This window comes from Lissotriton helveticus, chromosome 10 (assembly GCF_964261635.1).
Source record: "Lissotriton helveticus chromosome 10, aLisHel1.1, whole genome shotgun sequence".
Classification (NCBI taxonomy): Eukaryota; Metazoa; Chordata; class Amphibia; order Caudata; family Salamandridae; genus Lissotriton; species Lissotriton helveticus.
Window position 1 is genome coordinate 186,652,164 of NC_136071.1, and position 27,845 is coordinate 186,680,008.

The following is a 27,845-nucleotide window of genomic DNA, read 5'->3' on the forward strand; positions in this document are numbered from 1 at the left end:
CTTGGGCTGGTGAGCTTCAAAGAAGCTCCCGCCTTTGAAATACGAATCTGGCTCCCCTCACTGCTGAGGAGGCCAACCCTCCTCCCTTTGTACAGAGCCCTTTGACACCTGGACAGGCAGCAAACTAGCTAGTCAGGTAGGCGTACCCACCCCCAGGCTAGTACCACCGCTAAGGTGGCCTAACCTGATGTAGGTAAGACTTTTCAGAAGTGGCCATCTGTGTTGGCACACTTTGGAACTCTGGGACCGGGTTATACCCACTTCCCACAGGAAGTGGTCATATTGGGGGCGTAGTGACACCAAGAATCAGTAGTCCATTGGCTACAACACTACACTCCCCTAAATTCTGTATGTAGGGGAGCCCCTAGCACCAGGAAATCAGATCCTGCAGACCTGAAAGATGAAGGACATGAAGAGTTGCATCCTGCAAGAACTGAAGACCCAGCAACTGACCTGGCGCCAACCCTGCTAGTCTGCCTGCTGACAGTTGCACCAAAAGATGAATTGTCCTGTAGCTGCTGAGACCCCAAAGCCCAGGAGACCTGCCAGCACTTCACTCAGGAACCAAGACCTCCCGGGATATAGTGGACCTTCTTTCCTGAAACCTGGATGCATCCAAAGACACCTGTGAGGACTTCGTAGGCAGAAACCAGACGCTTGAAGAAATCACTGCACCCGTCGCTCCAAACCAGAGTTAAAGTGGGCCAACCGTGTCATCATGGTCCCCCAGCCCTTCAGGGAGGGAGCCCACTGTCGTTCTGCCTTAGTGAACTCCGACATCGCCTGCAGCCTCTGCGCGCAGGCCCGCTCTACAGCGAATGCTTCCAGTAAGGAAAACAAGGTGCCTTAAGGACACCTCTGCACCGGTCGTCCCCGGGCCTTGGAGAAGAGGACTAAAGGTGTCCCAACGTCCCAGAGCTCGTGAGGCCTGAGACCCTCTGGATTCAGCCAGACTGGCCTCCCAGTCCAAGCATGCAGCCCCTTTCCTCGGATACTGATCCCCATTGAGTAACTTTGGGCACCGGACGCTGTTTTGCACCCGGCTACCCAAGTGCCGCTGGTGGTGTTCTACCGGTGCTGCCTTGGACCTTGCCCATCACTCACCTGAACTCCTGGAGATTGATCCCGTAAGTAGCTGTAAATTGGAGTTTCTAAAAATTGCACTAAGTGTCGACTGTTTGTACTAAAAAGAATTTCTATTTAAAAAAGTACTTACCTAAACAAATTGCTTCCGGTGTCTAAACATATATAAAGATACATGTTTATTTTTATACATTTGTGTGGATCTCCTCATTGAGTCGTGTCTCTTATTTATGGACCAGTGTGTGTGTTTTCAGATGTGTTGCACTCCTCTAAGATCAGCCTAAGGCTACTCGCCCACACTGCCCCCATGAAGAGCACCTTGGGATTGCCAGAGCAAGCCCCTGTCCACTTGCAAGTGAACCCCTGGACTCTTTGCACAATATATCTCATTTTGATACATCATATAGAGCCAGCTTCCCACATCCACCCAAGAAGCCAAATCAAATCTAAGTGTGAAACTGCTCTCTATGCAGGTTAAAGGACTTTCTCACACCGACGAGATTACATTTTTCTCGGAAAACAAATACTTAACAATGCACCCTCTAGGGACTAATTTGCAGGGTTTGTTATTTTCCTGTTTGAGAACCTGTAGATGGTAAGGCTACCTTCAGGTATATTACACACACACAAATGTAAACAAGCATTTACAATGCAATGGTCTCGGCAGCATTAAAGGTAGAGCTATTGGCATTGCTCTTTATTTATTTTTTAAAATCTTAAATAAATGACATTGTATTCTGAGAGTTACTCCTGGGGGTAACAATGCATGGTGTGAGTTACTCCCTGTGGGATAAAAATGGAGGTTTACTGAATCTCTGTGTTCGCAACAGTGACCGCTGTCAGTCAGATACTCCCTGGGAATAATAATGGAGCAAATAACAATACATGTTGTAGGGTAAAAAAAACATGCTGTCAAACACCACCTCGGTCTAACAGTTTATGCCGTCATGCTGTAAATGTGCACACACTCAGAAATTCCGTGTCTGATACCAACAGTACATGCTGTCATGTACAACCTGGGACTACCAATGCAGGCGTCAGATAGGCTGGGGATAAAACTGCAAGTTAGATCGGGGAGGGGGGGGGGGGGGGGAGTGGGGGGAGCGGTAACAGTGCATCCTGTTGAATATTCCCGTGACCAACAAAGCATACTGCATGTACTGCCTGGGACTAATAATGTAGGCTAGGCATTAAAGCCCGTATGCTATTACTACCGGGTGTGGTGCAGGGCTAACGTGGCATGCTTGCACATATGCCCTATTCCCTATGGGCAACAATCCATTCTGTGGGGTACTGCCCGAGGTAATAATGCATGGTGTCATTTGCTCCCTGGGGCTACCAATCATTGTTTACATACACTATATGTGCGCAACTGTGCGCGCCGTCAGGTATTCATGGGAATACTAGTGGAGGCTACCAATTACAAGGGGAGGACAGTGCACGTTGCCAGGTAACCCCGTATGCTGTCAGACTCCGTGTGAGTGATGGCACAGGCTATGGCGTACTCCAGTGGTTATACATACCCAGGTGGCTGCTGCTCCGATGCCTGGGCAGGAGGGGGCCTCTTGTGCACTTTTGACTACCTCATGTATTTTGGTTGCTCACAATTTTTACTCAAGTATTTTGTTTGCTCACGATTGTCACTATTACCTTTACTACCTCATGTATTTTGGTTGCTCACAATTGTCACTATTACCTTATGTAAGTAACGTTTGTTTTTGCAATCTGTTCTTTTGTAATGTTTCTCATTATGTTTCATTTCTGTTCCTAATGTGAAGCGCTCTGACGCCTTCGGGTAAAGTCCGCGCTATATAAAAATGCATAAATAAATATATAAATCAATAAAGAGAGAAGGAGGAGGAGGTGCAGGGGAGGGGTGTCCTGGAAAAGGACGTCCAAATCAGGGGAGGGGGATGAGTTGTGGAGGAGGGAAGTGTGGGCCGGGAGAAGGAGGAGGAGGAGCGGAGACCTCCGGGGTCTGAGAGAGGGATCGGGGAGTGTGCGAGCCGAGGGAGGCAGAGGTCAGGGGCAGAGAGCAGAGGGCTGCAGCCGCAGAGAGGAGCCCGGAGCGCGGCAGAGAACTTAGGACCAACAGGGGGTCGGGGCGGCCCCAAGGACTCCCAGATCAAGCAGCAACGAGGAGTTCGGGGCTGCCCAGCGAAGCCGGAGGTAGCAGGCACGGACACACACTCTCCGCCAGGGGTCGCTCTGGAGAGCTACGGAGGACGGGGACCCGCAGAGGGGAGCAGAGCAAGACCCGGAGGAGGGACCGGGAGAGGGCGCCAGGCGACCGGGCATGGATGGGTGCGAGCCACGTCTGGAAATAGGGTAAACTGCACCGCAAGGGCCATGCGCGCCACATTTTAAAGGCATCACGGTGTGGATGTGTGTACATGTGTCTCTGTATGTGTGCGTGTATGTGCGCTCCTGTGTGTGTGTCTGTGTGCGGGGGAGGGGGGGGAGTGTCTCTGTCTGCGTGTCTGCATGTTTGTTTGCGCTCGTGTGTGTGTGTGTGGTCGCATGCGTGCAGGGGGAGGTGTGCCTGGGTATGTTTGTGCTTCCCAGGAGACAGCCTGGCCGAGCGCGGCGCGTGGCAGTCGGCGCGTGCCACTTTCAAATCGCCTCAAAGGCGAAGCGCGCGGCCAGGATTGTCTCCTGGGAAGCACACATGCCGACAAAAGAGCTTCGGCGGGGACGCGCTTCCGCGCGTTCAGCCGAGCCCTAAAAAGGAAAAAACGATTCGATAATAAAACACATGCTGCTTTACAAATATAATTAAAAGTGAACTGGTCGGGGGGCGTGGCCAAGAAGGCGACGGAGTGAGACGCTCTTTCGAGTCCCTCCGGCGCCAAGCCCGGCTAAGCTTTGTTCCAGCATCTGAGGCAGCCTGCTTTTCGCCCGATTGGGACCTGCAGTGACCCCTGGAGTTGAGGGGTCCGGCCCGGAGTCTCAGGTGTGACCGCGGAGACCCGAGGGTGGAAATTGCCGCCGCGGCGGTCTGCGGCCTTGCGATCCCCGGCCTGGCGTGGAGGGAGTCACCGGGCTTCCGGTCCGCAGCTGAGCGGAGCAAGCACTGCCGGAGACGGAACGAGGACGGGGCGGGCGGGCGGCCGGCCCCCGCCGTGCAGCACAACACCCCGGCGGCCAGCGCTGACGAGGAGGATCGGCGGGACCTGGTGAGTGCGGCGGCCTCGCTGCTTCCCCTCCCTCCCGGCCCGCTTCGGCAAACCTGGCGGTGCGGCCCGGCCGCGATCTCACCGCCTGCATCTTCTCCTGAGGCGCGCCCTGCAGTGGAGTGGTGGACGCCGGAGGACCGCGCTAGAGTGGAAGAGGCCTGGAAGAGGGCTCCGGAACCCTTGCAGCGCGAGTCTCGTGATCCCAGGCCCTGGGAGCTTGGCGGGCTCGGGCTCCGGGCACCGCAAGTGGAGGAAGGGGGCGTAGGGGTGGACCTGTAGCAGAGGGGACTCCAGACCTTTGGGCTAGCGCCTACCCCCCGCAGCTCTGGGGAGCTGCTCCGAGCAGAGGGTGGAGGTGCATCGTGGCCGGAGGGTGGAGACCGTGGAGGAGGACCAGCAGCCAATAGGGGCCCCAGCAACAGCGCTACCTTTCCCCCACCACGTCCCTGAAGTGCCCAGGAGGTTGGGAAGGCCCAGCTGGACAGCAGCCCCCTGAGACTCGAGCACCTGGGGGGGACCGATGGGGGGGGGGGGGACCGCCGGAGGGGACCCAGCGCCCCCCTGCTTTCGCCACATCTGTACCCCTGCGGTGCTGGTCCGTCACGGAGGTGACCTTCATTGGGGGCCCGGCTGGAGAGCATTGCAACTCGAGTAGTGAGTAGTGTGCGCTGTGTGGCGACGGCTGGCCGCGGCGGGGCCGGACATATGCCGGGACCGTGAGCCTGGGGGGTCCGATGCCCTTGGGACACTAGCAGTGGAATCGGCGGCGCAGCCCCCAGAGGCGGAGTGCCAGAGGCGGACACCTGAGAAACAGACTGGGACCTGCCTTTTGGAGGGCCCCGGCCGGGCGGGGACCGGTAAAAGATCTGCTTTCCCAGCACTGGTGTGGAGGAGACCTGGTGAATACCGGAGAGGTGACTGCTACCCTTCCCGGAGGTGTCGCGATGTCCTCCACGCTGCGCAAGGGGAAGCCTGGGAAAGATGGCGTGGCAAAGAATTCTCAACAACCGCCGTCCCCCGGACCCAGCGTATCGCCCAAGAATTCGGACGATGAGGCCCCTGCAACCAAGGCCTTTATGACGGAACTCTTTGCCTCTATCAAGGAGGACATCTCTGAACTTCGCGCCCAACTAGCGTCGGACCTCGGGGAAGTGCGGAGGGACGTGGACGGCCTCGGAGAGAGAGTGGCCACGTTGGAGGACCACGACCTGAACGTGGCGAACGATGTCCACCAGCTGCAGCAAGATATCATTAGGCTCACGGAGCAGAACTTGGATCTTCAGGCCCATACGGAAGACCTGGAAAACCGTTCCCGCCGGAACAACATCCGTATTCGGGCAGTACCCTGGGACGGAGAAGCAGGCGATCTGAGGGGTTATGTCCAAGCTCTTTTCTTGCAAGTCCTGGACGACGCTGATGTTCAGGAAATCAGAATGGACAGAGTGCACAGGCTCGGTCTCCCTAGAAGGGGTGGGGGGCCGCCTCCGGACATCCTAGCCTGTGTGCACGATTTCCAGCTAAAAGAGCGGATCTTGCGGAAGGCGCGAACTATCCCTTCCTTGCAATTCAGGGACCATCATCCGCAGCTGTACCGGGACTTAGCGGCATCGACCCTCCAGAAGCGGCGGGAGTTCCGCCCGGTGACCACCTTCCTCCGGGAACGCAACATCTCCTACTCGTGGGGTCATCCCTTCCGCATCATCTTCCGGTGGGAGAACAGACTTGCGCAGATTCGATCTCTCCAAGTGGCAAAAGAACTGTTGGGGCTGGATGATGAGACTCCCTCGCAGGAGTCTGGCAGATCGCCGCCGCGACGACGTAGGCGTTCTTCCTCTTGGCAGAGAGTAGGCCCGACCACGGCTCGTGGGCGGCCTGATCGTGCGGCTAGCTTGCAAGAGAGAGGGAATGCAGTGGCATCGGTGGCCTCGGCGACTTTGGCGTCGTCCCAGCAAAGCTCCGGTGCCGCTTGATCCTTGAGCCGCCAGCTGGTTGGTGCCGGAGGGGCACGTGATGCCAAGTACCGTGGGTTTCAGTGTACTTTTGGAGAAGACACCCCGTACCGTGGCCTGTGGGGTCCCACCTTGGATACCACATCCCCAGCCCAGGAGGACCACTACGGAATGTTCCCCGATGGGACGGCTAAGTACACTGTTTTTGGGTTTGATTTGGGGTTGGGAAGGGGGGGGGGAAATGGGAGAGACTTGGAAGTCAACTGAGGGGGGGTCTGTTGGAATCTGGGGTCTGTTGGAATCTGGGATTATTTATCCGCCTTTGAGGGTCGTTGGGGTTTCGAAGAGTTGAATGCGGGAGGGGTTGAGGGGAAAGTGGGGTTGGGGTGGTCGGGTGGGTTGTTCGAAGGGGTGGTGATGACAGGAATGCGTGGATTGTTGTGCGTGCTGACTCTGCTGGGGAGCCCTTCCCTGCTGACCCCGACGGTGGGAGGCTCTCGGGGAGCCCCGGGAGGGATGGGGAGGAGAGAGCCTGGAGGCTGCAAGAGGAGGTAATGGGGCATGTCAGTGGGAGGGACGCTCAGTACTGGAGAGACTGGGGGACTTGGGCTGGTATGCTGGCTGGTTCAGGGAGGCGGGTAGTTGTGATGACTGCAGTGCGGGTGATTCTACTTTATCTCTATGCCACTTAATATTGCTACTTGGAATGTGAAGGGCTTGAACTCTCCACAAAAGCGCCCAAAAATTTGGAAATACCTGACTGATCATCAGCTGGATGTGGTGGGCCTACAGGAAACCCACTTGGCGCGTAGGGATGAGCTCCGTCTTAGGCATAGGCACTTTCCGCTTATTTATAGGTCCTCGGCCTCCACCAAGCATAGAGGGGTGGCCCTTCTGTTTCGAGCGGCCCTTCATTTTCCACCAATGGGGATGCAGAGTGACAAGGAGGGCCGTTGGTTGATGGTCAAAGGATTGCTGCACGAAAGGATTTGTACGTTTGTGGTGGTGTATGCTCCTAATTCAGGGCAGAATAGTTTTCTCCAGGATCTGCTGCGTAAAATTGAGAACTTTGTTGAGGGTCATTTGATTCTTCTCGGAGATTTTAACTTTGTGTGGGACAAAATCCTGGATAGTTCAGGCACTCTTGGAGCCGATGCCGGCTCGTTCTCTACAGCCACGCAGCTTAGGATGGGTGAAATGGGCCTGATTGATAGTTGGCACGCGCTGCACCCCCACTCCCGAGACTACACTTTCTTCTCTGCTGTCCACCGCTCCTATTCCCAGCTAGACCATATCTTTCTAAGCCAGGCCCTTCGGGGCGATGTCCGCGACTCCAGCATCTTTCCGCTCTCTGTCTCAGATCACAGCCTGCTGGTCCTTGGTTTGCGCTGGTCGGCGAGGGGAGACGGATTACGCAAATGGTATTTCCCTGTTGCTTTAATCCGAGATGACACTTCTTGTAAAGCATTGCGGACGGCCATCCGAGATTTCTGGGCTCTAAACCCGGTCTCGGACACCTCTATCTTCACTACTTGGGATGCCTGCAAGGCTTCCTTGAGGGGCACGTGCCTCGCCCTAAACGCTAATCTTAACAAATTGCGGAGGGCGGAACGGGAGAGGCTAGAGGCTGAGCTGGCCTCCCTGGAATCGGCACATAAATTGAACCCCTCCCGACTCACCCTTCGCCCCCTTACGGCGGTACGGGGGAAGCTGAGGGCCCACTACAACAACAGGGCGGAATTTACCCTACTACGGCTGCGCCACACTTCATACGCACAGGGAGACAAGGTGGGGAGACATTTAGCCCGACAGCTTCGAGACAAACGAGAAAGAGAATACATTGGGAGCATGCGGGACGGAGCGGGGGACCCGCTCCACCGAGACGAGGAGAAGGCGGCCTTGTTTGGCCACTTTTACGCTGACCTCTTTAGAAGCGATGATCATGATCCTGAAGCGCAAGGGCGTTATCTGGCAGACTTATCACTACCTCAAGTCTCTGCTGACCGGAACAAACTCTTAACGGCCCCCTTCTCCCGGGAGGAAATTCTTGACGCCATCAAAGCCCTGAAGCCTCACAAGGCGCCGGGGCCGGATGAATACACCGCCCTTTTTTATCAGACCTTCTCCACCGATATCTGTGACTACCTAGTTGATCTCTTCAACGCGATGGCCGAGACTGGCTGCATCTCTGGCTCTATGGCAGAGGCGGTGATCTCGGTCATTCCTAAACCCGGGAAGGATCCCGCTAGTTGCTCCTCCTACCGACCGATTGCCCTTTTAAACATCGATGCGAAACTGTATTCAGCTATTATTGCACGACGCCTCCGGGATCTGATGCCGATCCTCATCCACCCAGATCAGTCGAGCTTTATCGCGGGACGGCAGACCCACGACAACTTGCGTCAGGTGATCCATTTGATCGAAAAAGCCAATAGATTCCGCATCCCGGCGGTGCTAGTGGGATTGGATGCGGAGAAGGCCTTCGATCGGGTGGATTGGGGGTTTTTGTTTCGTACCCCAGCGGCCTTCGGATTCTCGGATAAATTCATCACGATGATCTGGGCGAACTACAGTGCTCCAGGGTGTCTGTTAATGGCCACTTGTCCCCTTTTTTCTCCCACTCCCGCGGAACCAGGCAGGGCTGTCCCCTTTCCCCTCTGCTCTGCGCTGAGCATTGAACCACTGGCGTTGGTGGTGAGGGAGCACGAGGGGATTCGGGGCCTCCCCTTCACAGGAGAGCAAGACAAGATTTTCGCTCGTCGCGGATGACGTTCTACTGTCCATAGAGGACCCTGCTCGCTCGCTCCCACACGTCCAGAGGGTCCTGTCCGAGTTTGAGGAGGTAGCCGGATTTAAGGTTAATTTTGGGAAGTCGTACATCCTAAACCTCACACTGTCACCGGCTGAAATGGAGCGAGTACGGCTTTTGACCCCCTTGTCCTGGGCGACCGGCTCCCTCTTGTATCTGGGGATCCACTTGACACCCACCGTAGGGGGCCTATTCTCTGCAAATTTAGCACCGCTGCTGACGTCCATACGGGCTGACTTAGCCCGCTGGAGGCCCAAATACATCTCATGGCTAGGCAGAATACACGCCATCAAGATGGTTCTCCTCCCTAGGTTCCACTACCTTTTTCAGGCCCTTCCCATCACGCTGGATCTAGACTTTTTTAGGCGCCTCAAAACATTGATGCTCCGCTTCATCTGGCAAGACGGGCGCGCCCGTTTCTCCTTTTTTACATTGCGCCGATTACGGTTGGAGGGGGGAGTGGGTCTTCCTGATATGCACCTGTATTATAAGGCGGCACAACTACGAGTCCTTGTGGAATGGTCCCAGCAACTCTCCGAAAAACACTGGCTGCATATGGACAGGAGTGTTGCGGGTCGCTCCGTGTGGGATCTGGCTTGGAAGCCCAAGGGAGATAGGCCTAGGAATGCCTATATCAGTACCCCCACCAGCACGGTGCTGAAAGTATGGGACACAGTCTCAAGCGATGATCGTTGGACGACATTCCCGTCGCCCTTCACCCCCATTCATTTCAACCCGGCCTTCCCCCAGCGTTGCAAGAGGGTCCCTTCCGATTGTGGCGCAAGGGAGGCTGTCGAGCACTTACTCATCTTTTCCACGGTACCGTTCCGCTTACCTTCGCTAATTGCATGAGAGACTATGGGGTCCCCCCGTCTGAAAGATATCACCATCTCCAGCTCCTCCACTGGGCTACCTCCGCCGGGACGGGCGATGCAGCTACGAGACCGCCTTCGAGTCCTTCCTCCTGCGCACTACCACCATGAAGGGGGCCATCTCCTTTCTCTATAAGTTGCTGCTTACTACGGCAGCATCGCCCCGCCCACGCTATATGGGACATTGGGAGGAAACGCTCGGAAGAGACATCACCGATGCCGAATGGGCGGGCCTCTGGCGGGACATCGCGGCGCACAATCGCTCTGTGGCGCTGCGGGAAGCCCATCTCAAAACAATGATGGACTGGTACTTGTCCCCATCCAAACTGCACCGCATCTTTCCGTCCTCATCGGACCGCTGCTGGAGAGGCTGTGGTCTCCTGGGGGATTTCTGCCACATCTGGTGGGACTGCCCGGTCATTCGCCCTTATTGGGAGGAGATTTTGTCCCACCTCAAGGACATACTCTGCTATCCAATATCTACTATCTACCTCACTGGAACATGTCCTACTCGGGCTTCGGGACCCGGATCTTGAACACCAGACGAGAGCTGACGAGCAGATCCTTTGGCTCTGCCTTGGAGCGGCTAAACTCACCCTTGCGGCAGCATGGAAGACGCCAGCTGCTCCGGCGATCTCCCTCTGGCACGCGAGACTGTGGAGACTCCTGAGTGTGGAACGAGTGGCGGACATCTTTCTGGGAAACTTTAAGAACTTCATCTTCCGCTGGGGCCCTCTGGTCCGATTCCTTACACGTGGATTGCCCTCAGCAGTCTGCCCTTCCTCAGTGCGCGCGCTCCACCTATTCCAACTTTAATTGTGAGAAGTATGCCTGTATGTATGAATGGCTGTCATCACCACGGGGGGGGGATGGGAGGGAAGGGGGGGGGGGGTTCCTTGTCGGTTGATCCTGATATGCGACATCCATTGCACCTTTAGAAGGGTTCAGCAATTTGCGCACGAGACAGCTTGCTTCAGCTCCGGCTGCCCTCCTTGGCTGGACTTCAGACTTTGAATTATCTATGCTACACTGCCGTTGAGACTCTTCCTACTAAAGTGCTCTGCCCGTATGTAGTCTGTATTTCAGAAGTGTCGCTCGTTGTACTGTTTTATTTTGTGTTCTGCAAACTGAAAATAAAAATTTTACAAACAAAAAGGGAACTGGTCCAGTGAGATGCATGAAAAATACTAAAGAAATACCAATGTCATTTATTCTGGTATTTCATCAGGGTTCTTGAGAATAAGAATATATAAAAAGCGCTGCAATAGCGGTTTTTCTTCCTCAGATGTTGGTGCCAGGAAGTGGCAGCAGCAGCCACTTGAATATTCGTAAAGTTCTCAAATCACAACCAAATGATGAAAATTAAGAGGCGGCACACCAGGAAACGGCATAACAAGTTTATTGTGCACCAAACTTAAGGATGGCGCATTTCAGCGTTAGCCTTTGAGATATATAGATCTCTCTCTCTCAACAGCTTTGGAACAGGTAAACTGTTAAATGAAAACATGGCCATTTTTAAGATTCATATTAACATATATTTCACATGCATACCAAATGAGTTCTAACTCTACCTAGTTTTGGAGTTGGGGTACAGGGTGGTAAAGAATTTGAACTTACTAAGCTGGATGAAAGGCGGAGCAGGTGATTGATTCCCAAACTGTCTGCTGTTTCATATCTGCTCCCTGCTTTAACAAATACTCCAATTTTTGATGCGGGAGAGTAATTTTCCACGGAGGCAATTACCAAACCGTTTGGCAATTTTGTGATCTGCATTGAATAAATATACACAATGATTAATATGGACATTTTACTTCAGGTAGTCAAATTTTCAACCCTTGCAATACAATCGAACAGTTAAAAATGTACTCCTCAACAATCCTTTAAGTGTAATTAATAAAGCTTTTTACTGTATGCACAATAAAACACAAAACAACTGATCAAACTAGTGGTCCATGAAGTCTCTTGCAGCATATTCAAGATTTCTACGTGCTAATCAAATCATTTAAGCACCTGGAAGTGTTAAAAGAAAGGGTGAACCTCTGCACTCTATATTGTAATTTCAGCAATGTGCTATTAAGATTTAACTCGATGGCCAATACCTAAAAATCTTGTAACAGAAATTGTTTTATCAGTAGGTGAACATTATACAAGTCTCAAGCAAACAGAGAAGAACTTCAGAGAATCAAGTATCGGTTTCAATCAATTTAATGTTGTCACGTTCACATTATGTGCATGAATCACAAATTGTTTGAGCACTACAAGCTAAGTCAACAGTGATAGCCTGACTGGAGGTCCTAATCCTATGGCCTTCCTAATCGTTGTAGATGGCAGAACAGTCGATGGCAGTCGACACGTGTTTCGTTACATTGATGTAACTTTTTCAAGGCTTATTCTCTGTCAGTTGGAACATTGGTAAGGTGTTGGGTCGTTTAAGCAACCTTACTGTGCGTGATTCTTGATGCCCAATGGCGAGCCTGTAAATGATATAATGTATGATCTCCCCTGTGGTACATCAAGGTTTGAAGTATGAAGTAAAAATAGCTCGGGAGATTCCTTCAATGAGACCTGAGAAAGTAGATTTGGAAGATAGTCGCCCCGTTGCAATCCCCAACCTATCCGTGGATGATTCCAGGTAGTATGATGTCAGCCCTCTTCTATCGAAAAACGGACTTGGCACCATTATGTTAGATGGCCGGCTAATGTGCTGAAGAGGCAAGTGTATGCACCGCAAAACAGGGCTTTGGTATGTCCCTATTCGAAGCCCCAAAAAACTTATTTTCGGAGCGATCTTGTGGAGAGCTGGAAGTGTTAGCTTGGCAATTTACTTTTGATAACAAATTAAGATTTGTTACTAGCTCTGTGCCACTTTAAAGTTCCGTCCACTTCAATTTCAAAAGTTGTGTAACATCTGTGGCTGCCAAGAAGGTTAGGGATCTGAATTCAGAAAGTCTATTGGCAGAGTTGTCGCTTGGAGTTTCTCACAGCGCTCCTTTGCTTGACATACATGTCCACCCTCAAAAGACAGGCACATCCACAAACTGAATCAGGCAACTGTGTAGCAGTAATCAGAAATTCATGTAGGAAGATTTGCCTCTTGCTCTCAGGAAACGGCCACAAGCATTCATTACATCTTCATGTTTAATACTCAGGTACAGTGAGTTTGCATCCTTTGTTACTAAGATGTCCCCTTCTCCCCAGACAATATCTTGTACCCTGGTGGAATTCTAACAAAATGTGAAAATGGTATATAAAAACAGTATGAGAGGCATTCCAAGTTGTTTAAACATGTGTATCCTGAAGATGGTTGTGCAAAGGAATTAATAGAAGCCAAAATGAGTGTTTAAGAATAAACTCTTTACAGAACTGTGTACATTTATATTGAGTTGTGTTTACCATACATGTATAAACTGTAGCCCATTTATTGAGGAGTGCTTCACTGCAGGGTCTATAAATTGACTATAATTGTATCCCTCCTCATTCTAGGAGGAATTATTCAGTCTCCTCTCCAAACCTTGTGTCATTTTACTCCTTTCCACAAATAAATTGTGACTTGATACTCTAGTACACATAAGTAAAATAGCTCTCTCATTTACACTAGTGCTCCGCTTTTTCCTTAAACCTTCTCACACTACTCAATACAGTATGATTTTAACTACGGTAGTCAACAGCGTCCATATTTCTGTCAGGTTACATTTGTGGGTACAGTGTGATGAAATGCAGACTTTGCTGAAGAAAAACAACAAAAATACAAGGCACTTGGCTTGTGGGTCTTACCGTAAACATGGTACGGAACTGTGGGAATACTAGGAATAAAGGGACCCATATATCTGTCCTCAAGGCCTTTACTCCACCTGTGTACCTCAGCCATCACTTCCATAAATAAGGTCAATCAAGAGGATTTGAGAAAATACTGTGCAGGAAAGGAGTATGGAAGTGATAAGTGGCGAGACTAGCAGGGTAGAGGTTACGACAAGAAGTACCAAAGTTCCTTAAACATAGTTTGGCCAATTCTATTTCAAGCAAGTGGAAAGACCAAATGAAGAAATTTGGTGCCAAATATTACATCTGATACTACAGGGTTTAACAAGGACAATGTGATGGTCATGATATAGTTGGCTAGCCGAATTTGTCATGACGACCACCAGACAGACAGCAACTGGGAACCGTTTTGGCTTACCATGCTCAAAGGTCAGTGAGTGTGCAGAGCATGATTAACTGTGCCCCTATGAAGATACACCAAAAGCAGAAAGGCTGCTATGTTCTGAGTTCTTTCAAGATAGGTCATGGTTGAGGTCAAGGACCTTTCACATTGGTTTGAAAATGTTCAGTCTAAGCGAAAATTTCCAGTAAGTCAATCAGCAAAACCAAACTGCAAGCAGCCTACTATTAGGAAAAGCTCAATTCTAACTAAAAAACATCCACTATATTTAAGAATAATTGAAAATTGGAAATTCACAAATTGGTTAAGAACTACTAAATACCATGAAAAACAAAATAGCCATTTCTACTGACCTGAGGATCCTCAGGGTGAAGTCTTGCAGAAGCTGCTGCTTGATGTTGAGATGCAGCTTTAGCAGAATAAAGCCGCCTCTGTAACAACATGAAGGTAATCCCATTAATACGGCGCATAACTCAAGAATCACTTATGCACTTGGGAATCATTTTGATTGCATATGTGTCACAAAGTTGCATTTCTGCTGGAAACAAGGGATAACAGGCAGTACAAAAAGTCCAGATATAGGTTGGAACTAAGTACTTAGAGGGTAGGCAGGACAAATGTTACGGTACATGTGTCAAGCTGCAGTTTACAGTTTTACAATCATTGATAAACAGTATTTAGTGGAAAGACATTGCCAGAGATGTTGACCAAGTTATACAGTGTTTGAGATAGCCATCTTACTGACAGCAGAACCATTTCTTGAATAGTCTACATTTAAATACATTTTTATTCAGATTTACAAACAAAAATCACATAGTAATTATAACACCCCCCGCCACCCATCTTTCCCCACCTAAACACTTTTGCATTTTTGTCCAATCACAGAGCCAAGGTACACATTTCCGTCTATTTTTACTTTAACAGCGTAGTTTGTACTTTTCTGTATCATAGATGCTTACTCTGAAACGTCTTGAAGTCTAGCTGGCTTTGAAACAGTCAAGCTTAGACTCAGCCTATATTCGTAGCACATGTAACCTTTTAAGTCAATGAAGTTTTTTTGAGACTTCAGGAAGCAGTAGCTATTGGCAACGAACTATTTAGCTGGACTACTTTTTCTTTCCCCAAGCACTCTTCACCATTTTCCAAGATATACAACATCCTTCCAAGTCACAATATCATTGGGAAATTATGGTTATCCTCTATTGTAGGAATATGGACTATTTTGCGGACAGTAGCATATCCGACAGCTTTCCCTTTTCCATTGTACAGTGGGTATTTATAACAAAAAATTTCAGGACTCTCGTCTAGCAAGGACCCCATTATTTTTCCAAATACTCGCTTTGGCTCCTTTTTAAAATCTTTCATGTTTGCATCTCCGGCACAGAAAGATGGAGCTGCAATCATGTTGTGTCCTGGCATTTGTGTGCATCTGGAGAGCCAGACTGTACTATGTCCTGAAGCTAGTGTCAGGTCAACAGAATGATTGATTTTAAACAGAAGAAGCACCAAGCACTTCCACTAACCCCAATTGAGATCCATTACTTGTTCCTGAAAGCATGGTCCTCTCATTTGCTTCTTGTGTTGTGTTAGTATTTATCAAGATACTTCAAGATATGGGTACCCATTAACAAAGAATTCGTTTTGTACAGAACTCAGTCCAAAGCTTTGTAGTTTCACAGAACAGTGGCAAGTGTTGCCCACCTTCAGACCACTCCATGTATTTGTCCTTTATGGATGAAAAGCTGAGGCAGCAGTGCTGGGATTGGGATATGTATTGGGGAACGGTAGGTTACATATTGGATAACAGTGCTTTAACATTATCTCAGAGCCTGGTAATGGGGTGTGTCTGAAAATGCTTATGACTCAGGAACTCGATTTAGGCTTATTGACATTCCCATTCCATAAACGCCCCTCTGATCAATCTCGCCATACTCTGGCTATGCAATTCCTGTCCAGCCCAAGAAGATGCCAAGTGGGACAGCAGCCTTCAGATTTCCCCACAGGAAAGCGATGAGAGGGTCCTTACTTCTCGGGTCTTATTCTGCTGATTAGAGGTTTGCCCTCCTTTCCACCTCACATTCTCTATAAATCCCAAAGAAATTTGTGAGCTAATAAAACCACCTGTTCCTAATTCAGAGGAGAGCAAAATAGCAACAGCAGTATAATACAGAAGTTCAAGTGGAACCACTAGGACTCCTGAATCCGAAGCAGGTCTTAGGACTAGTGGGATGGATATAGAAGTGAAGTGGACAGCATCATAGGTCCTTACATTTTTCAAATAGAGAGTGATCTGAGGTAGACCTGGAATTAGCCAGACTCTTTTGTAGAAGATTTTGGCCAAGAGGATTCTAGTGCAAGTCAAAACAGTTTTCAGTGACTGCATAACCACACATACAAAGTAGTAGAGATTTGATGTCCTGAAGAGGGTGAAAGATTCCTTCACCACATCTATATGAGGCAAGCGGCCGATGATAAGCGGGTCAGAAGATGGCTCCAGTCTATCAGTTTCTCACAAGGGCATCAAGAACTGTGTTTGAGGAGGTATCATAGAAGTAACAACTCTCCTTATGGAGTAAAATAGCATCATTTGTGGTAGCAGTTCCTCTGTCAAACAGGAAGCAGGGTACCAGGTTTTAAATTTGCATGAGAACAAATCTGAATTTTATATGAAGATTTGTGCATGAGAATTGCTGTGTGAACCAGACCAATCAGGAGACTTTGGGTATTTAACCGATTTATACCGTCAGCATGAGCAAAATAAACTCAATAAGTCTGAACTTTCTTGCAGAATAAACATGTTTTAACTGTACATATCAAAAGCTTTCTAATTTTCCCGTTCTGCCTCTGTTTCACTCCGCCATAGTCCTACAGATTTCCAAAACTAAGATTTCTTTAATACGGAGACATACATGTATATAGACTGACTAAAGTAAATAAAGCATTTATTTACTGTTAACATTTTTTCAATAGTGTAAAAGTACCTTAAGGCATTAGAGTGATCTGAAATTAAAAGTACTGATTAGGATCTGTCTGATCCTCCCACAACAGTCTCAGTCAGAGGTTTGTCTACAGGACCACCAGAGGATTTTAAACCATCAACCACACAACTATAGTGGAGGAAGTAATGCAAGTCAATCCAGGATTGCACTAGGATGTTTGACTGCATAGCTTTTTAGATTATACTGGATGTGTCATAATACACATGCTTCCAAGAGGACACTTCAACATGCCTCACAAGAAGGGCAACTGACAAGACTTCCTCACAGGCAGAGGTATTTAAAATTGCTACGTTTGTCCATGATCTAAACTTGATAGCTATGGATCACAACAAAAACTCAACCTAACATTGGTTGCTTTGTCAGAGACTATGGAATAATTTGACATGGAATAAGCAACACCATTGGAAAATGGATACTTCTGCACTGCATATGTTCTACTTTCATATCTTCACATGTGAAAAGGTTTGTTTTTTACTGTATTAAACTAAGCAACAGTTTTGCAACTAAAAATATATTTCAGATAAGTATAGACACCACGGCAGTGCAGCATCTGACATTTTTCAAAAGCGGAACAGGAGCGGGACGGCTGTCATCGGACCTGGGGGCACTTACCTGCTCGTTGCCTCGCCGCCTCTGGGGTGCTCACGCTGCAGCTCTCTCCCGCCGCAGTGGTCCAGTGAAGCCTGTGGACGCCGCGGGGAGACTACAGCTCCCAGAGTGCTCGGAAAGCACTCCCGCCCACTTCCGCCTGCCAGCGCGCCCGGAGGCGCTTCAAAGGGCGAAGGCTTCGTCCGCGTCGCGGGACGCGCGCGGGCGTGCGCCGGGCTAAGCCCGGTCAAAGGGCAGGCTCTCTGTGGCCCTCAGAGGCCTGTAGAGACTGGACTGGGCCAGGAACTTTATATTGCCTCTTCTGGACTTCTAACGTGCTATGAGCATGTAAGACATTTTACTCATTATTATTACGTTATTTTCGGTTTTTTTTTCTGTGTGTTTAGACTTAAGGGTACTTGCGTGGAGGTTTAACATCATCTCTGTGCATAATGTCTAAATCCAAAACTGACAAAGTGATGGTAGGCCCTGCTACTCTAGACAATTTCCTGGTTAGGAAAGTAAATCAGATTAATAATGATAGACGTGTATCTCTGGGGAAGGGCACTGTGATAGGGGAAACACTATCTGAAAATTCCACTATTAGTCTGACCCAAGACTGTGAAATTAACACATCATTTCTACTGACCCTCCAACGCCCATTTTAGTGAATGTGGAGGTTCATTCTGACACACGGGTGCTGCCAAGTTCAGATATTGGTGTGTTGAATGAGACCCAACCTGAAACCAGGCCACTGAGAACTTGTAGAACACTGTCTGAAAGGGGGAATGGGAAACACAACAACTCTAAGTCTAAAACAAGCATTTACAATGCAACGGTTTCGCCCGATTTGTAGTCTCATGACATAATGACCATGATGACGTTATGGTGCCAGTTTGTTTAGAAATAGGCGGCTGCATTAACAAAACACTGCTTGCCTATGCCCTGCCCTGATAATCTGTCATTAAGGTGCAATATTAAATCAAAACATGCATCTATCGCCAACGATCTCGCTGATAGTGACTGCCATAAAGAAAGAACAAAGAGCATGTTATCGACCGCTCAACAACAAAACCCCTCGGGCACTGGATTGCTTGAAACACACTCGCCAACATTCAGAAATGTAATCGCGGAGGTCTGGCAGGAGCATCAACTAAATCAATGGACAGTACATGATGTCTCAATTTTGCAACAGTCCTTCCTAAGTAAAACAAACTATTGTTAGGTCCCTTGCCAATCGATCCAACCTGCTTTTCCCCCCTTTCCCAATGCTAGATCAGGCTTCTAGGTGCAGCCCTTTCAATTTAACTATAAATGAATGAATTAGTCTGCTCTGGGTTTCTGGCCAGAGTACCCACCCTCTACTGTTTCATTTGCAAGTGATGATTTCCTCAAGTCTCAGAGACAAGGTAGGACCATTGCCAACCCCGAGACTAGAAACTTTCCTTTTGAAGGATGCGTCTGTGCCAGTTCAGGCTGGTATCACTTGGCGATAACAAGCCTTTTTCAAGAGATTATTATATACACCCTGTGATACTATTTCATAGTGAAAAACGCAAGGACAAGGGGGAGACGATCAGAAGCTAAAAAGAAAGTCAAGTACAAGAAAAACAAACTATCAACGGAGGGAGAGGCAGGATTAATTATGTTAGGGTTGGAAGCATAACACCTCATTCTGCACTTGTACAAAAACCATTAAAGGTAAAAACACGCAAAGCAAGAACAAGCAGAAGAAAGACAATCCAGCATCAACAGTCCGGAAAATATTACAGAGGTACGCCAGCAAGGGCAAGCGCAGACATAACATCCATGTCATGTCTTGTAAACGCACTCATGCATCTTTGAGCACAATACATACCTTGCCTAAGCAGTACAGGAGAGCCAGACGCCGGAAACGCTGCTGTCAAGTGCACACTACTCTATTCCATCCGTGAGTGTGCGAGCACGTCAGCCATCACTTGGAAGCTCGACTGCTCTTTCCTTTCCCCAGCCAAACAGGAAATTGCCTCTAGGGGGTGTGAGCGGACTGTGCCAATTGGGGGTGGGGGCAGCGAGGGGGTTAGGTTGTGCAGGCAGCTGTCTAGGCGCAGGGCACAGTGGCAATAATAGAAATATTAAAATATAAAAAGTTCTATTGCAAAGCGTCCTGCCCAGCTTAATGAGTGCGTGTCATACCGGATGAAGGGGTGAGGTCACATCTGCCTAAATTACTGGGTGCAGGTGTGAACATCTATGAGCGCTGACAGGGCCAGGCTCACACACGTGCTGGTTGTATGCAGGGGTCACGGATACATCACCGTTGCAAGCCGGTCAGTAATGCGTTAAGCGCCTGGGGAATATTTTGCCAGAAATGCATCGCATTGGGTTGAGTAGTGAAAAACAAATTTCGCATGAGGTACAATTTGCATTCAGGGAAAGCTGGTAAAACGTGTGGATGAGACGTGCACTGCCAGGGGTGGGGCTGCTGAACAAGTCCGCTCCTGATCCACACACACACGCAAAAGTCATACTCGAAATAAAGCCACAGGAGTTGGTGTTGCCCAAACTTAAACAAGTTGCTAAAAATAGCACCATAAAAGAAGAAAACGTCGGCGGCTTAATGTTACAAGAAACAGGCCTGGCCTTGAGAGATAATGTGCAAAAGCGATTCACTACACAGAAAAAAACACCGCCCACCAAAGAACTTTCTTCTATTAATATCAAACCGACCAAAAGTAAATACATTCGGATACATACTCATGCAGAACATTTTATCAAATAAGCTGCTTCGGTTCCAAGCAGAACTAAAAGATTCACAAAATATAACCCAGTTCAGCAAGAGTTGTAACAAAACTATTTATAATGCAAGCCATTAACCGAATTTTCTGTATTCTTTTAAAGAGGAAGAGTGTACGGGGATGTAACTAGCTAAAACAAGCACCTACGGGCACACGGGGAGGGGGGGCGGGTACGGGCACACGGGGAGGGGGGGCGGGTACGGACAGCGGGAGGGGGTGGGCGGGAACGGCGCATGGACAGCGGGGGGAGGGAGGCGAGACATGAACCAGCAAGATAAGAAAACAAGCACCTACGGGGAGGGGGGCGGGAACGGCGCATGGACAGCGGGGGGAGGGAGGCGAGACATGAACCAGCAAGATAAGAAAACAAGCACCTACGGGGAGGGGGGCGGGCGGGAACGGCGCATGGACGGGGGAGGGGGGGCGCATGGACAGCGGGAGGGGGAGGGGGGGTGAACGGCGCACGGACAGCGGGAGGGGGGGGGGGCGGGACAGGAACGCACTCACCTGGACTTCTTCCGGCGGCCGTGGTCGGCATAATGACGGACACAAACACCCAACAAAAAAAAACGAAACTCCGCCCACCGCCAGATTACTACACAGAGGGAACGCCCAGGGAAAAAATCTCGGGAACGCCCCCGAATCTGGTCCGGCCTTGACGGACAGATCTCTGTTCCAATGGCTAGCCTCCATTTATGGAGCTAGCCAATGGGACAGGGGGGCGTATTCCAGAGTCCTTACTGAAATCAAGAGATTTCTCTTGGAGGCGGAGCTTACGCTCCGTTCTCCAGGTCGAAACCTAAAAAAGGATGGTAAGGCAATTATCAGTCCTGCTATAACAACCCCTTTTGTATTCACGGGCACTAATGGTAATGGTAATGGTAATGGTAATGGTGTAAACTTAAATCCTGATTTTCTTGCTGCATTTCTAAAAAACCTAGAAGTTTCTTTAACAGCAAAAATGGAGGAGCTTATTAAACCATTAACCAATAAGATAGATAACCTAGTCAAGGAAATGACAAGGCTGGGTGGTCTGTTAGTGTCACAGAAGATTGTAATATCTAGTGGAAATGTACACTCTGGGGGGAAAGGGAGAGAAATTGCTGAAGTTAATGATATACAAAATAAGGGGGGGGGGGGAATATTGTTGTTGCAGTGGCCTCAGGGTCTGAAACACCTATTCAACCGGATATCCCTGTGGCAATTGCCTCGCGGCAACAATCATCTACAAACCCCCAAAGCAGTAGAGCTCCCAGACCCCCGAGGTACAACCGCTATCTTAATTTACCACCAGACTGTGCTCCGTTTGTGGCAGTACTGACTAACGTGCCCCCTTGTGGCACCCATCCCGCATCTCCTTTTGATGAATCCCAAACCTCTTTGAAAAATAAGACAGTGTCATGGCTCAACAAAAACTGTGGTTTTCCCATCTCATATTCTGACCAGATAATGACAGTAAGACGTGTAAACTGAGTGGGGCCGTCTAAAAAGACTGGGTCCGGGGATTGTATAGTTGTAAATTTCAAATACCCCCAGCATGTGGCAACTGTCCTTTTGAAAGCTTCTGCACTGGTATATAATATGAACAGTATCTGTGTACGCCCCCTGGGTTATTTTTATGCGCATTTGTGCAAACCTCTACCACAACAGAGTTTAACCAGGCGGGGGCTTGAACCTTATACTCCTGTGCAAGAGACTCAATTCCTTTATAACATCACTAATCCCTGTGGGTCAGGCGGACCCAATGGATCCTATAACAGGAGCCCCAGTGTTGGACACTATCAATATGGGTCGAACTTAAACACACAGAACAGGTATGAAGTGTTATCCGGTCTTGAGCTGTGTGATTGACGGGGGGCACCTGCAGCTCAGGACACTAGGGCTACAGGTGAATCTATAATTTCAGATAACCCGGTGGGTAAAACACCAGGATGTCTTGCTGTCTCTTGGAATATTGCTGGCCTTGCGGCCAAAATGTCGGATGCAAATTGGGTGACTTACATTAAGCAATTTTCGATTATCTGTTTACAAGAGACCTGGGAGGTGGGCTGTAACCTCTTCTTAGAAGGGTATAAGGCCTTCTTTGTGCCAGCCCTGCCATCATTGCGGGGTAGGCCCAAGGGGGGTCTTGTAATTTTTGTTTCCATACTAATACCCTGTGAAGTACGAAGAATTGAAGCACAACATACAGGTGTAATGGGCTTAACTCTAACTGGAGGTAATGTCCTTGTGGGCCTGGTGAATTTTTACAATGCTGCTTATGATAGTGCAGGCAGGAATCACATTCATATATTAAATTCTTTTGTCTCTAATTTTATGAATAATGTGGGCCATAACCTCATGATTATGGGGGACTTTAATCTGCATCCTTGTATAGATCCATTGCACAAGTGCTTACCAGAAATGACTTGTGAACGTGCGGATTGTCTCCATATGGAGCACACTAAGGAGGGGGAAATGTGCAATGACCTACTGAATGATTTTGACCTCTCTCTGGCTATGTCTTTAAAGGACCCGCTATATTGCTTTGATACCCCTACCTTTAAAGGGCATGGAAGGGGTACCTTTATAGACCATATACTTGTCTCGCGGACGATGCAAACTTTTTTAGATTCTTTTTGCATTGTGCCTAGCGAATTCAGTGACCATAACCCTCTAACAATATGTTTAAATTGTCCCTGGGTAAAAAAAGAAAAAAAGATCATTAACCAAGGTAGATTGGGCACAACAGATGGGAGGAGGCGGTTAAAATGGTCTATGGTCTCTGCGGATATCCTTTATAAGAACATCTCTGAAGGGTGCGCAGAGGATATTAATGTGTGCACCAATGTGGGGGGTGAACCTAGGCTGGTTTTAGAGGCTTATCAAAATATTTCGGAGAAGGTGTCAGCGTTTCTATCTGTCCCTAATAAAATCCAGGTTAATACAGGCCCAAGATGGTTTAGCCACGACTGCACTATAGCTGCTCGCAAACTGAGGCTTGCACTGTCAGCTTCCCCGAGGAATCGGGAGGTCGTAAAACTCTGTAGAAAGGAATATAAGGCTATTACTGTCGCCCGCAAGGAGTTTCTGAGGAAAGAGGCCTGGGAGGAACTGCTTGACCCCTCTACCCTGAATAACAGCACCAAATTCTGGGCACTGGTTAAAAAACCTTTTTTGACCGAGGACCCTGGAGATGGCCTTGTCTGTTGCATAACCAAAGAGGAATGGGAAAGTCATTTTAAAAGTCTGTACTATTCTGAGGGTTCTGGAACCATGGCTGCTGCTCCCCATGATAGGGACAGCACTATTATTTTTGACAAAAGTGAGGTCTTGGCTGCCATAATGGGTCTCACTGCAAATAAAGCTCCAGGACCTGACGGAATACCACCGGATCTTTACAAATCTGATCCAGCTTTCTGGGCTCCCATTCTGGTTGCTGTATTTAATGCTGCGGCCATAGTGGGTTGTCCGGGAACGTGGGGACTGTCAACTATAGTTCCTGTCTTCAAGAAGGGAGATAGGGGAAGTGCTCTCTGTTATCGACCAATATCCCTCATTGATTCAATGGTTAAGATCATGGGGAGAGTTATACTCCAACGTCTAACAAGCTGGTCGAATGAAAATAACATCATGTCAATTTCTCAATATGGCTTTTGTGAAGGGCGCTCTACTATAACTCAGTGTCTCAACCTGTTTCTTATTCTGAACAAATACACTGTTGTACAGAAAGTAGTAATTCACCTTGCCTTCATGGATCTGTCCTCAGCCTTCGACTGTGTTAACAGGGGGAGGCTGTGGCAGACCATGAAGGATAAAGGTATTGATAGGGGGATCGTGGAGTTCCTAGCGGATCTGCATAATGACACAAGAGCCAACGTGAGGTTTTCATCGACTGGGGAAACCACAGGAATTTTTAGCATTAATAAAGGAGTATGTCAGGGGTGTATCCTGGCCCCTTTTCTTTTTAATTTTTATATAAATGATCTAGAGGCTGAACTACAAGAGGTAAAATCAGATTGTCCTAGAGCTGGAGCGAGGGGTATTCCTTTACTTTTATATGCAGACAATGCGGTTTTAATCTCACGAACAGAAATAGGTCTCCAGGCACTTTTGAATGCTTTTAATAATTTTATGTCTGATAGGGACCTTATGGTCAACAATTCTAAATCCTATATAATGCATGTTGGCCGTCAACCTAAAAAGATGTTCAATTTTAAACTGAATGATGTTTTGATCCCCATCACCCAGACGCTCTCATACTTGGGTGTTTTATTTGATACGAAGCTTAGTTGGGCCCCACATTTGGCCAAGAAGAAGGGGGAAATGACTAGAGTAAATGCCTCCATCTTCAATTTTGCCTCTAAATTGGGGAAAAAGCCAAATGTGGCTATGATGAAATTATACAACGCTAAATCCATAGCCACCGCAGTATACGGAAGCGAGATATGGGGCTACACAAATGGCAAACAACTACAAATAGTTGAAAATAATTTCTTAAAGCGTCTGTTATGTGTCCCAGGCAGCACACCGAATTTAGCTGTACATGAAGAGCTTGGTTGCCTGCATTTATCCGACATTGTTGGATTGAAACCACTGTTATGCTGGGTAAAATTATGGTTAAGTGATGAAATTCCTTTAACCCACCAGATAGTGGAAGATCTTGTATCACTCGATCATGCAATGTGTGTACCTTGGCTTAAATACCTGAAGTCCCAATTTTTGAAGCTTGGCCGCCTGAACTTGTTTGATAACCCGAGGGATATAGTTAAGGGTGATGTTGCAGCAATTAAGAGAGATTTTTTCATGGATTGTAATGCTCTAAGAGATGAAGTTGAGCTCGCGAAACCCAATGTTAGAAAGTATATCATGTGGAGAACTTGTGATTCTACGGAAATATACCTAACATGCTCCTTTACCTCCCATGAGAAATGTTTGCTGACCCGGTTCAGGTTCAACATCTTTCATCATCTTTTAATTAGACCTAAGTCGGACATTTTTAAGAAACCTGCAGCTCCCTGTGGCTGCGACGGGAAGTCTCCACAGGATATGCTGCATTTTATATTTTTATGTACATTCTATGAATATCCCCGTAGGCGGTATCTTGTTACTCTTTTAAAGAAATTGAATTTTAATCAAATCAGACCCGCCCTTATGCACTTACAGCTGATGCACTCTGATAGTGTCCTCCAGGTGCTAGAATTTTTAAAACTATCCATGAGACTAAGAAAATGTTTAGATGAGTAACTGTGAATCATCTGCAGCCCAATGCACTAATGCACTTTTTCTGTATGTGGGCACTACTTGCACTTCTTGTACTGATTTTGTCTACGCACTCTTTTAAGAAACATATGTGTTGTATGTAACCTTGATTGACTTTGTAATTATTGTGATGTTTTTAATATGAATTGTTTAATGCTGTGTACTTTTATGGATTGCAATATATCCGAAATAAAGTCAATTTGATTTGAACAAAAACTCAACCTAACATTGGTTGCTTTGTCAGAGACTATGGAATAATTTGACATGGAATAAGCAACACCATTGGAAAATGGATACTTCTGCACTGCATATGTTCTACTTTCATATCTTCACATGTGAAAAGGTTTGTTTTTTACTGTATTAAACTAAGCAACAGTTTTGCAACTAAAAATATATTTCAGATAAGTATAGACACCACGGCAGTGCAGCATCTGCGACCAAGGTAATAAATGTGCAACAATCTGCATTTAAAGATGCATTACATACAATTGGAGTTGTGATGCGTGGCAGTCCTAAATTCATTCCAGGAGATGCAGAATGAATACCAATTACACTGTAGCCAGTTTTATTGTTGCTTGCAGTTGAACAAAACACTCTTTCTCCATACATTAAGGACCTGCCGGCCTTTACAGAATTTAATCTATTTCAAGGTAAGCTTCTCCTAGGAGATGTGGGCACCAATAAATAGCGAGGATCTCAGTCCCTGGTTACAAACCGTTCAAATGCACTGCTACACTCAGAGTGGCTTGGGAGGCCGATATTGACATACTACATGATGACGAATGGACAGGCACTGAGAGCGCTTCATAAGGCGGCGCTTTCAGCCCGCCTCCTGCTGATCCAACTAAAATACCTCCATAGAGCTTACTACACATGCCATCGCTTGCGGCTCATGAAGGCGATAGATTCCCTGATGTTCCCGCGCTGCAAGGCGGATGAAGGTACTTTTGTACATACCTTACAGAGCTGCGTGGCGCTGGTATGTTTTTGGCGGGCTAACATCGTGCCCCGGGGGGGGGGGGGGGGGGGGGGGGTGTCTTTCCTTGGAAAATTCTACTGGACCCAAAGTTGATTAGTCTCCATAGCATGGAAGGCTTAGGAGGGAATAGATACAAACTACTAGTTTTGTTCCTGGCGAAAAGAGATATAGCCAAGACATGGAAAGATGATTTGCCTCCATCCCTCTGGATGTGGAACAAGCATTGGCGTAGCCAATAGGTCTCGCCTTTGGGACCTTATAAGTGTTTAGCCATGAAACAGTTGATGTTGCACCAAGGATATTGTGCTGCATAACTAAATACTTATAAGGTCCGAAAGAGAGGCCTATTGGCTATGCCAATACTTGTCTGGGATAACGTGATTTATTTGAAATATGGAAGTTCATGTTGCACATCTGTGCTGCACACAACTGTTATTACTATTACACAAGTCAACTGAACTCTGCTTAACGACCTCGCAAGAGTGGAAGGCTGAGTTGCTAACTTTAGGCCATAGCAGACGTCAGCGGTGAGCGTTAAACCGGTGAGCCATCCTACCTCCTAGGAGGAAAGACGCCTCAGCTCATTAGAAAAAGGCATATGTGACATCCACAAGAGAGATCGAGCTGCACATGGGACAACGGCTCTCCACGAAGGTAGGATGAAAAAAGTGCACATCTGTGAAGGATGTCTGTCTGCATGTGTGTAGGAGAGGCGGTCGGCGCTTATGTGAGGGAAAGAAAGAGGTTTGCCCATCTGTAGCACTAAAAAATCTGCACATCTGCAGACTTCTAAAGAAGCCGGACATCTGTAGAACGAAAGACGTATACACATCTGTGCTAGAGAGGCGTGTCCGCAGCTGCAGGGCAGAGCTGGCCCTCTCCAGACCGAACATGATAGCACATTACCACACTCGTGAGAGGTGCATCGCATATGACATATTTGTAATAACGCAAGGTCCGTGATACCCAGTGTGGGTGTCAGCTCTCCAGGCACAACCTTGAAAAACGAACAGTGTTTTGAAGCAAAATAATCCAATAGGTTTAGTTCATTTGGTGATATCTTTCATTATCACAAATATTTATTTCATGTTGTTCATCACATGTTTCGTTCATTCATGGCATCAATTAAATTCATTGATCCAAATCATTCCAGATACAAAACTGTTCAATCCATCTTTAGCATAACCCAATGCATTTCGGATAAAATCCTTCA

The 27,845-nt window shown here is 48.0% G+C and overlaps 1 protein-coding gene across 2 annotated transcripts in view; it reads right to left on the reverse strand.

Moving 5' to 3' along the window:
- The window catches only part of UQCRC2 (ubiquinol-cytochrome c reductase core protein 2), a 230,289-nt gene that overhangs the window by 136,245 nt on the left and 66,199 nt on the right, over positions 1-27,845 (reverse strand). For both annotated transcript variants that reach the window (XM_078665064.1, XM_078665065.1), the window contains exons 2-3: positions 14,402-14,479; positions 11,507-11,656 (exon numbers count right to left, since the gene is read on the reverse strand). In XM_078665064.1, the coding sequence (XP_078521190.1) occupies positions 11,507-11,656; positions 14,402-14,479 (228 nt within the window). The remainder of the gene's footprint in view (positions 1-11,506; positions 11,657-14,401; positions 14,480-27,845) is intronic.